Source organism: Leptinotarsa decemlineata, unplaced genomic scaffold, assembly GCF_025532065.1.
Source record: "Leptinotarsa decemlineata unplaced genomic scaffold, Ldec_3_MD MMD2_tig00026316_RagTag_RagTag, whole genome shotgun sequence".
Taxonomy (NCBI): Eukaryota; Metazoa; Arthropoda; class Insecta; order Coleoptera; family Chrysomelidae; genus Leptinotarsa; species Leptinotarsa decemlineata.
The window spans coordinates 30776-43259 of NW_027412685.1; the positions used below are offsets into that span (position 1 = coordinate 30776).

General features: G+C 34.8%; 1 protein-coding gene across 1 annotated transcript in view; it reads left to right on the top strand.

Moving 5' to 3' along the window:
• Positions 1 to 10553: 10553 nt before the first annotated feature.
• Positions 10554 to 12484, top strand: part of AstCC (Allatostatin double C) — a 108322-nt gene continuing 106391 nt past the window's right edge. Inside the window, exon 1 of the mRNA XM_023155880.2 lies at positions 10554 to 10780. Coding sequence (XP_023011648.2) covers positions 10643 to 10780 — 138 coding nt within the window. The 5' untranslated portion in view covers positions 10554 to 10642. The remainder of the gene's footprint in view (positions 10781 to 12484) is intronic.

Below are 12484 nucleotides of genomic sequence, written 5' to 3' on the forward strand. Positions count from 1 at the left end.
CACGACCAACTCCCGCCAAACGGTCAGCTTCCGCTAAAACCGATGAAGCGGAGAGAGGGAATAGGGGATAGGTGAAATCACTCGAATGACCTATAAATAATCATATCTCTGAGGAATAAGCTCAGTTATCACCCAAAGACGATTGTGGATACTAATAATCGAAATTTCGTGAATTAACTTGGTTTGGAATATTTTAATTTGTAGTATTCATTTCTTGTTGGTGATTTTTTTAAATTTTCATTTTGTGATGATATTTCATTTTATTGATTTGTTTTGGGTTGTTACTTGTATTTTTTGCTTAATATAATTGTTATTTTTTCAGCTAAACTTTTTATTTTTAATTTTTCACAGATTCCTTCAGGGTTTTCGAATCAATTTATATCATACTAGACAATGAAATTCCGAACTAATGAAATGCACCATGAAACATTGTCAACCACCCTCATACAAACTTGAATAATTATTTGGCACTACTTCAAAATGATGTCATTCCAAGTTTAGCAAATTTATATCCTGATCCAGGAAACCCTCAAGTTTCAGTGAATACTATGTGGTTTCAGCAGGATGGTGCACCATCAAATTACCAAGTTAATGTCCGGCAATACCACCATACAACATTTTCCAATCGGTGGACAGGGAGGCGAGGATCGATTGAATGGCCAGCGCGATCACCTGATCTATCATCATTAGATTTTTGAGATATGTAAGAAGCAATGTGTACAAAACTGAACCTTCAGATTTGAATGACTTAAAAGAACGAATAACGCTTGCGATTAGGTCGGCCACGCCTGATATGTTGAATAAAGACAGTTCATTTTGAGATCAGGATGTTGCCAAGACGTTCGCGATGAACATTTTGAACATCTACTCCGTTAAAATTCATAGTTCTTTTTCGTATTCTACATTTCATTACGTTTTGCATTAAATTTTAGTTTTTGAGTGTATTTTATCGAATTTTGGTAACCACATGATTTTAATTCATTTTATCTTAATTGTTGCAATATATTCGAAAAGGATAACCTTTTCAAATAGAGAATGAAGAGACTTTTCAAACGATATATCACAAACCTATACTTTCTATTAAAAAAATTTGGGGTTCTAACTATTATTTAAAGGGGGTTGAAGGTAGGGGTGGAATTTTTACGTTGAAGAATGTCAAATTATAAAATACATTTGACATGTTTCGTGATTTTTTTCATATATGTACAGTAACCGAAATAATGAATTTATTCCATTTGGATTTTACACACTGTGTATCGTATTTACAACCTATAGTAGTAGTTTTGAACTATCGTTTTAGGAAATGTTCAACCACGATGATTGCTTTCAACATTTCCGTAATGGGAATTAGTGTCTGTGTGATTTCTAATATAACAGGGAAGGAGTTTGCTAAATCGTTTCATAGTTAATCCAAGTATCGTTCGGAAGGATTATTAGATGATTGAATCTGTCAAATGGAAATTTTATTGAAAGCACCATGAAAATAAATTATAAACTTGATTCTGATGATATTAGTGGTTTTCAATTTTCTAAACAGGTCATGTTTTTGAAACTGTTTTATCTGAATTGTTTTCTATAATTTCAGAATGAAATAATGATGATAATAATAAATATTTATGCATACTCAATACCCATCAGAAAAAAATATCTATTTATTGATATACAATAAATCATCCTGGAAAATTTGAAACATATTGGAGTCATTTTACCAAAAATGAATCATTGGCATCAAATATGTATTTGAAGTGATCCATTTCTTCCTACTTGCAATTCTTGAAACTTCCTCTGGGTTATATAGGGTGGTTCATCGTACACGTTCCGCAGGGAACATCTGCCAGAACTTTTTGCAAAGATCCCAAAAATGTCGGGAATAAGATTTGTTCAATTGATGAATTTTGTGGAAATTCATGATCACTTTAATGAAATGAATGTCTATTTTCCACTAGTTATTTTTTTTATTTTAGTTAGTTTTTATACTTGATAATGGGATAAAAAGCGATCCCGGTCGTATAAATAAAATAACTAGTGGAAATTAGACAAAAGGGTTTTCATTCATTTTATTAAAGTGATCAGGAATAGGATATGTCGACCCTATTAGGTGAACGACCAACCATTGTTGCTTTTGCTTATGAAAATCAGTGTACTCATTTGAAACACATGGAGTATTCAGTTGCCAACGATGAGTTTCACCAAAATACAAAAATTGAATGTATTTCACCTAAAAACTTCCTTATTATTCAAGAAATGTTACCACCAACCACAATATAATTATATTCAAAACGTAGTCGTACAATTTGTAGCATTTGAGGTGTCACCTCGCTACATATATTTTTGGTACGTCATTGCAGGTCTTCCAATGATACAGGTGGAGTGCGATATATTAATGTGATGGAATTTGCCGTTACTTGACGAAAATCCACAACGCATTCAAGATATATACTTCACTGTGCGATTTTCACTGGATAGTTTACAGAACATTTATGAATTCGCCTGAGGAAGCTATTGCATAGTGAAACACGTGTTGCAAAAAAGCAAAAGCAAAAATCTTTTTATTGAAATTAACTATCTACATGTCTACATTTCATGAGTACCTCTACCTTAAGGGTAGAGTAGCAAAGTGACTTCTACTACAGGCGCGCCCTCGCGTCCCCGCCGAGAGGAGGGGGTGGGGAACGCCCCCCGCGATGTTTGCGGGTTGACACTCACCCAGAAACATAGACTTTATTAAAAACGACTAGGTAATGTTCCTCCTGCCGCCAAGGCGTATGCACACCAATACATGATTTTGATATTCAGGTCGTTCAAATGAAAACATAGCTGTCGATGTGTTGGATAGCTAGATACTCCTGGAAATAGTTCATAAAAAATCAGGACAGAATGTTTATAGGAAGTTTTCTATGCCAGTTTTTTCATGAACTTACAAACGGTCAATTACATGTCGCTAATCGAAAATATCGAGGGCTTCATAAATCAATTCACTGTGACGGCGGGGTTGACTATGGTAAACTCTAACTGCTGTGATATTACTAGTCAGCGGACTTATCGAAAGGAACCACTTGAAGTGTTTGTAAGCAAGCCTTCGGATCAAATCCGTAATCGGCTCGACCTTAGCTATGTCTCGTAAACGCTCCAATGAAATGTATCGATCATTATCAGTCACGATACGAAGCACCTTATTCCGCATCGTCTTGAGTCTCCGCAACAGAGTCCTCTTGAGGCTGCAGAACACAGGACAAACGTACAATATAGCTGGCCTGATGATTTGTTTATATATCAGGAGCTTGTTGTCAACACTCAATTTGGAATTTCGTGCAATGAGAGGATAGTTGCGTTTAATCGCCGCTCCCTCTCTCTGAATTGCCAGACTCAAGTGCTCATGAAAATGCAATCGCTTGTCCAGGATAACTCCCAGATACTGCGCACTTTTCTGTTCTTTCACACACATTCCTTGAATCGTCAATTTTCTGAAGATCTTCACGTCGGTGAATTTCTTCGTAAAATTGACAAGTTCAGTCTTTGACGGATTTAGCCTTATCTTAGTCTTCTCCATGTACGGTACAACTAACCGATTCAGGTGAATCTATGTTTGGTATGAACCATGACTGTATTCTTCTTCTGATGAACGGCCTCCTTTATTCCGTGGATCAGTTGGACCAGTTGCGAGGTCGTTTCACGACCCTGCCTAAATCCTAACTGTTCCTCTGGAACAAGTCTCAGCCTTTTCTCTAGACGGAGAAGTCTGCTCGATAGGATCTTGTCCGCAATCTGGGCACTGAGCTAAGTAGCGAAATCGGCCGGTAGCTCTCTCTTTGGTTCTTTGGTTTTTCTAACTTATGGATGGGTATTACCTCCGCGCCCTTCAGGCAGTATGGGTAATGTTGCAATCTGATTATCCCGTTGATGATACGTACCATTTGTACGAGAGCTTTGCGCGGCAGGTTCCGGAGTAGAACTGCTCCAACGCCATCGCTGTCAGTGGCATGCTTTTTATAGTGTCTTTCATCTCCTCAAAGTAGGTGAGGATTTTAGCAAGATCTTTACCGTTTAGGCGTGGGGGAGGCATTGAGCGCACCCTCCTCGCCGTCTTGGTGATGTTTCTTTGCTCTTCGGTGCTGTCTGGCCTTCTTAATGTCGGTTACCCAAATTTCATTACCTCCTTCTATGGTAGGCGTCATCCTCCACAGAGATTTGTCACAGAGTGTCAAGTCTCTCCAGTTTCTCACTTCACTGAGCACTGGTGAACTAATTTACTCGTTGATTGACCCTCTCCGCAAGTCTGAAAACACGCGTTGTGGTTTTAAAAAAACTCGAAACTCGAATTCCACCAAACAGACAAAAATTAGTCTGAGTCGCGTGTTTTGTTGTGAAGTGTTTCCTGTTGTTTCCACTACACGCGCTTTCTCTAGATAACGTCCTTCGTTTTTTTTTATAATCGAATGTTTTGAGCGAAAGGGACAAAAGCGAAAAAAATCAAGATACTGGATAAAATCATTATGAAAAAGACGAACACTTAGATTTATGGATCGGATACAATAATTATGACAGATTTGATAAATGATGACACAGAAATGAATGGAGAACTGAAATCATCGAAGTTTATACCAATCACAGATCAACAAAATAGTGAACTGAATAGTTACTTATTGTCGCCGACCGTTTTCACATAGTTAACTCTGTTTACAAAAAACCAAGACAAAACACCGAAACCTTTGGTCTTTCCACCTGAACATTTCGTTGTCAACAAAAACAGTCATCTGCGTGACAAGGTTTCTCATTAAGAGAACTGAAGTTTTTATTTTGTTTAAATAGACAAAGTTGCTATTTCGTTGTGGTTTTGTCCGTTTGGTGGAAATTCGCCTTTAACTGTCCAGTGAAAATTTCACAATGAAGTGTCAATTGAATGCGATACATTGAATTTGTATGTGTCTTCTCAGAAAAATCCGGATCATTTCTATTACATGAGTAAGATCTAGGTCTATAGCGTTTTGAAGTTGGAACATATACAAATTATCTATTGAAATAACAAGAAAAAAAAGGTTAGGGAAGGGAATTTTCAAAAAACCAATAAACCGTATGTACGACATGAGAACCTCTGGGATTGCTATTAATCCAGTAACGACATTTGTGGCAATCACCTACTTGAAGTAAATAGAAAATTACGATTTACCATGGTTGGTTCGAACTTAAAAAAAAAAGATTTTTCCTTCGTGTCTTTTAATGTTCATGTGAAAGTAGGTAATTGTTTCGAGAGCTTCTGCTACCACTTTTTATCTGAGAGTAATTCGAACGAGTATAGTAAAAAACTGAAAAAGCCAATCAGAAAGAAAAATACACGTCTTGGGAAAAACCACTGGAGTTTTTATAAGGTGCGTTGCAATGACAACGTTCATCTACTAATCAATATAATTATTTTGACATTATGCCAGCTCATCAATTGTTCCACCTTATACTTCACTGAAACGTTCCAAATTGAATAAAAAGTTTGTTTCGAATAACGTACGATTATATTGTGCCATACTTCATTGTATTCGCGATGAAAAGGCTTTTTGATACAGGGTGTTCTTTTTTACAAACCGTATAAAAACCAAGATTGTGATTGATGTTTACGAAACGAAACGTTGCACTGGAAATCTCTGACTAATAGAGAAAAAAAAAGTAGCAAACAAATTATGAAACGTCAAATATTTTCAAATGAGTCAGAAAAAAATTTAAATGAAATGCTGAACTGAATTGATGAAGTTTTCCTTTTTCATATTCGTTCATTAAGTTTGAGGTGTTGTTTTTATGATGTAGGTGGTATTTTCGACGTATCTTGTGGTTTGATGATTCGGTCACAATATGTTTCACCTTCTCAATAAAATTATATAAAACTATTGCCATCATTTTAATATTCATATTGTCAATACCCAGAGCATTCTATTCAATATCAAGAATGGGCATCACAAATGAAAGCAAATCATGATCAATATTCAAATGTGCAGCTACATTAAGTCAAAAATTAGTTTGCTTAGCCGGTAGATTTTCATTTTGTAGTAACACGACAATCTGCAGGGTTTTATCAAGTTCTTTTAAAGTTGTTTCATTTTTATTCACTGCCCCACCATTTTACAAGCAACTCATGAATAAACATGTTGATGAATATATGAAAAATTTACGAATGAATCAATCGAACAGTATTTTCACACTATTTTTCCAATAGATGCTTGACGCAGTTTTTTAAATAGCCTTGAGTTTTTGAATTATGAATAGAATAGACCCAAATCAGTTGTGCAGAGATTATTGCACACAAACGCACAGAAAAAAAACTAAAAAAAATCATTGTTTTCAGTTCTTTTGCTTAGATGAATACACTCAATATTATAATGATAAAACAAGCCTTTTATGAGCTGGAGATAATTTTCCTGATTACATAATAAATACAAGTAACCAGTTAGTTGGTACCAAGCGTTGGTTTCAAAGTAATTATTTAATACTTAATAAATCAAAAACTAACACGATTCTGTTTCGTTCGAGACAACTATAGATACAACTTTCCTCAATCACAAATATAGAAATATATAGATAAAAATATAACTTGCAGTACAAAATTTCTACGTTTTTATATCAGTGAATGTTTGGGCTGGTTCGATATTATAAAAAAATTATGCATAAAACTAAATGTAGTCCTGTTTGCCATGGACACTTTTGATAGATTCCGGCATCTCAATTGAATTAAAACTATGTAACATGCAAACTTTGAAGCAGTTGCGAAATATGGAATCCTGTTCTGGGGAAGTAGTTCGTATATTGATACAGTATTCATTATCCAGAAAAGAACTGTTAGAATTATAATTAACATGCAATACGGGGAATCGTGCAGGAGTATCTTTCAATCGAACAATATATTGACCATTTATGCAATGTACATTTATGAATGTTCGTCTTTGGAAATGAATTGATTTTCATCGTGACTTACATTCCTCACAAATAGAATCTGGGACTAGAAATATCAACTACCCTGTTCGTGACTACATGCCTACACTGAATGTGCATTGAAATTATCAATAGATTATCTGATGGAATGAAAATAATAGTCAGCATGAGTAAATTTTGAAGAGAAAAAAAGAGGTAGGTACTCATTCGTATGGAGCTTAACAATATTGAAGACTCTTTTAATCACAGTTTCTAAAAGGAATATTTTATTTATACATTTACTACATACAAGATTGTTATCTTTCTTGTAACCCCCAGTTACATTTGTAGGGGCGCCACCTACAAGTCTTGGTCTCTTCTGGGGAGTCACAACTTTGTCGTGCAAGTATGTATCACATTTTCTGGAAGAAAAATCGATACTTTTATTATTTTTACGTGAAAAAGGTATGCTTGTCAAAAATCGCTAGAAGCAGCCATTTTCCAGATATTTTAATTTTAATTAATCGATGCATCCAATTGTCTTCTCATTGATTCGTGAACTCTTTGAAAATAAAAGTATCAAGAAGACTAGTAAGATTATTCCAATGTTTGTTTTTTTGCTGTCATGTCAAAAATAATATTTTGACGCATAGTTAAATAGTTTTATTTAATATTAGTATGATTATTCGCTTGAAAATGGTAAACCTTACCATATGTAGAATATGCTTACATACATTCCACATACGGACTTGCTATCGGAAATGTATATGAGGCCAGACGTTTGTATCAGAAGCGTTATCCGAACCGCATAACTCCTACTTCCAAAACCTTTTCAAGAATTCACACTCGGTTAATAGACCAGGGTTGATAATTATAGAAACCAAAAAAAATAACAGTAGGATAAAATCCATTAGAGAAGGGGGGGAAAAAAAATAAAGATGGAAGGAAAAATAAATTACGGGTGATCTGAGTTCAGAAAGTGGGAGGAGGTGAGTTTTTAAGGGTAAAAAATAGTTTATCTTGATTTCCGGCAAAACTACAAGTCCTATGTCCTGGTTTGAGAAAATAAATGTCATGATTATTTGAATTCAATTGAATTGAAAGGACCAAAAGATCAATATCTTGACCCACAATAATGACAATTTTATTAGTATCTCTGGAAATTTCTATCGAGTCACAAGGAAAAACCCTTGTGACTTTTCTTTCCATTGAAGTTTTCATTATTTTGTAATTGTTTTTCTTGTTAGATAATTTTTTTGGAAAAATGGTATTTTTGTATGGTTTTGATAATCAAACTCTGGAATATTGTCTGAGGTTTTTCTACGACTACGTTCTCCTCTTTTAGTTGAAGTAGCTGCTGGTACTGTTGTGACAGTAACTGATTTTTTTATTTTGGGGTACCTACCCATCAAAGACAATATAGCTGCTTGCTGCGTAATGTTTTTCTACATAGCGCAAATATTTATTCATGATCTCTTCCACCGATGTTCTGCCAAATTACTTTGTGCAATAAAAATCCGAATGCGTTGATCTATTCACACTTACAAATAATTCGTAAAGTTAAGATTTTACATTTTTCCTGAGGCCATTTTCTGTGATAAGTGACAGTGGAAAATGTTTCAGCTCGTATTGTAAATAAGTTTCCATATCTTTTTACTGTCGATCGTTAACGATATCCTTTGAAATAGCAAAAATGGATCGATGGCTATAATGTCTCCGTTTACTTTAACGGAAGATTGAACCGTTTTTAGAGACAAGTTTTTGTTTTCTCTTTTAAATTTTACACTTCTGTAGTTCTCTATGAAATACCTTTCAATGGGCTAAAATTTTCCGTAGGTCACTCAGGTATATACATTACTTTTAAACAGCAAAAAATATATATTTACAAATATTATTTAAAGAAGGTTCTACAACCTTCTCAAAATATTATAGATGTCTTATTAATTATTGTGTCTTATATTCTGTTTAAAATTCTCTTTAAAATCTGTTTTTCTGTTAATCAGCTGTCGCCCCCATATGAACGATAACTCTCAGAAGTTGAGAAACTTGCGCGAGTTAAGGACTAACGAGGTCTTACCTTTCAACGTGTGATTCCTAACACGGTTGCAGAATCATACCATCTTCAACCAGATAAATTATCTCGAGAAAAATATCTGGTCGAGGAGGGAATCGAATCCACGGCCTTCCGATCGTGAGTCGGGCGCACTATCACCGCGGCCAATTCCACAACGATATATTAACTTATTTGTTCGTTGATTATGGTAATATATTTCGATTTGCAATTTTGTTGTTTATCAATGTAACATGAAACCTTACGTTTTTTGAATAATTGAAGTGTAAATTTTAATAAATAGCCTAAAATTGTACATAATGATTAGAAAAAAAATCGAATTCGAGTTTTTTTTCGATTTTTTGCATTTTTTGAGAACATTTACTATAGTAATGTAAATTTTTCCCACCATCAGAAAGTAGAGATTTTAACAAACAAAAACACACCGACTTTTTGAAAAAAGCTGATATTTTGACCCGAAAATTTTCGATTGAAAATTAGGGTACTTTTTTGAAATTGAGTCAAAATAAGGTGAAAGAATGAATATTTCAAATAAAATAAATTACAGTGTAATTGGGGCACAAATAAGTAAGTTTTCACCAAATTGACTAAAAAAAATTTTTTTTGAAAAAAAAATAAAAAACCAAAAGCTTGGTTATTTGAATTTTTCACATAAATTTTGAGGTTATGTGAAAAAATCGTGAATACAAAAGTGGTAGACCTTTTTAATACCTACAACTTTGCCATTCAACTTTTTTATTGCACTTGTAGTTTTGCCCGAAATCGAGAAAAAAAAATTTACCCATCAAAACTCACCCCCCCCCCCCCACTTCCCAAACTCAGATCGCCCGTAATTTATTTTTCCTTTCATTTTCATCATATTTCCCTCCTTTTCTAATGGGTTTCATCTTGCTATCATTTTTTTGAACTTTTTACCAATTTTGAAGGCTTCAGCCTTTTGTCGGGTGCACATCGAACGGTAAGAACCCCAGCAACAGAGGAAGCTGTTCTTAATCTGGTAGGAGAACACCCGGAAACAAGCTCCAGAAAAATTGCGCAGACGTTTAATATTTCTCATGTTCTGGTATGGAAAATTTTTATATCTACCATATTCAAAGAATTTAGGCACTCCTCTATCATGACTTTCCGTTACGTATCAACTTCTGCGTTGGTTTCTCCAACGCCTTATACGGAATCCTTTATTTGAAAATCAAATCCTGTTAACCGACGAAGCAAATTTCTTACGCAATGCTATACCTACCCATATACCTTATAAATAACTGAGGAAGCGTTCTGTAAAATATCGGGCACTTATTACATAACAGCCGTATGTACTGTGCTGTCTGACGAGTGAACTCATTATTATTACTATTACGGAGTACTTAGCATGAACTAAATTTCTATCAGAGATCTCAATTACAGTCACCGTGTACCGTCGAAAAACAGCAATTCTTCTCGCTAGAAAAAAATGTCTCCAAGTGGGCAGTAAGTGCAACAATAAAGGGAACCCCCATGAAAATAGAAAACATTGCTCGGTGGCGTTTGCGTACGAACACGCCCCTTTAAAAGCTCCGTTGGCCAACTCCACGTACAGTATATTATCGTATTACGGCCTACAACAACAGTGCTCAAATTACGCGCCAAAAACTTTCCAAAACTTGTTGATTCGTCGATTCTGAGATGTTTTGAAAATCCGGAAAGATGACCAGCGTATTTCTGATTGTAGTGTTATTCTTCTTCGTCGAGAGTCTTCCCGTCGATCAAAAGGTTGAGATCGGGTTTGGGTCACTGGACGAAAATCCGGACTATCAGCTAGGCGTCACGTATGATGAATATCCCGTGAGTAAGAGTGATTTATTGAATTTATTGTTGACATCTCTAAGCGCTCAAGCGCACGCTATGGTTATTTTTCATTTTTAATTTGAAGCGTTGAGACGAGCAACAAGTTGGAATTTTGTATCCTCGGCGTAAATTGGACAAGTGACGGGATGATGAGATCGAGAGCTGTCTTTGCTGCTTCTTTTATCTAGACAATTTATCAGTGGCGGAAAACTTCGATGTTTTCCTTGAATTATACTTCAAGTGATTGTACAGAGTGGGCCAAATTTTAAAGAAAATCTCATGTTTTCAAACTAGATGGATGAAAAATAGTGGTTGTCAAATTTCATGATAAACTTTACGGTGAAAATTATTTCCAGAGCACTTTTTACGTAGAATTCAATGGTGTAAAAAACTTAATTTTTCAAATGAGATATCAATAGTTATTAATGGAAAACATTTTTTTTAATAAGGCACGCTGTATATTCCTGTATATTTCAGTTTTCAGGGATAGCGCTCCATTGATTGAACTGCCACTCTACCCCCGTTCATCATCCACTGTCGTCTTACAGTAGACGCGACGCGTAATGGCTCACTGCGTTGAATCAAGTTAATCTTATCATGATAACTCTTAAACGATTCGTCAAAATTACTTAGTACAGAGGACAACGTTAATCTATATTGAATACTTAAAACGACAATTGTATCAATTTCAATGAGCATTTGATAGATATTCTGAAATGTGTATTGTAAAAAAAAATTCCAATTTAATTGTATTTATGGCTCAGTATTTTGCATATAGTGACTACCACATAAGAGGATCCAGCCTGAAAGAAATCAAGATGACGAGCAGGTAGATATATGCTGTCGCGCACTTTTATTTGGAACTATTCATTTAAGATTAACAATCTTACGGTACATTATCCGCATGTAACTCCAATGGTATAGGCGGCGAACGCCAAGATAGCCCCCAGGAAGCAGGAATTTTTCCGACTTACTTAATACTTATCGTTTCACTATGACAGAAATTACACAAAACCTTCGTAAATTGTAGCCTATGTATTGTTCTGATGTATAAGATGTATTCATGTACAGTTTCATCTAAATCCGTTCAGAGCCACAAACATATATACATCCATCCTTACAAACTTTCACATTTACTTATATATTTATTTGTAGATAGTTTTACTACCTATCATAATAGTAGTGAGTAGGATCGGTAACAAATCAATACACTACATATGGATCTATGGTTGTACGGAAAATTCCGCAATGACATATGAATATCTATTGATTTAATGCTCAAATAATGGCATTCTACTAGAGCTTCCCAAATTCATCTGGAATGATCGCTTCGATAAGACACGATGATTTAAGATTCTCGCATATCACATAGCATAGCACAAGCCCGTAATTCTTTCACTAGTTCGGACTTCCATTGTCAACAATCGTCTTCGGGCGATGACAGTCATCACCCGAAGACGATTGTAGATACCAACAATCGAAACGTCGTGAACTAACGTGACTTGGAATCTCTACACGTTTTTATATTTTTTATTATTTTCTTTTTGCATTCCTTTAATTTTTATTTATTCAATTATTATATTTTTACTTGTAGGTTATTACACTATCATTTCATTTCAGATTTATTGTTGCTTAATATAATTGTTATTTTCAACTATTCTTTTTTAATTATTCTTTTTTACTTGTTTCAGGGATTTCAAA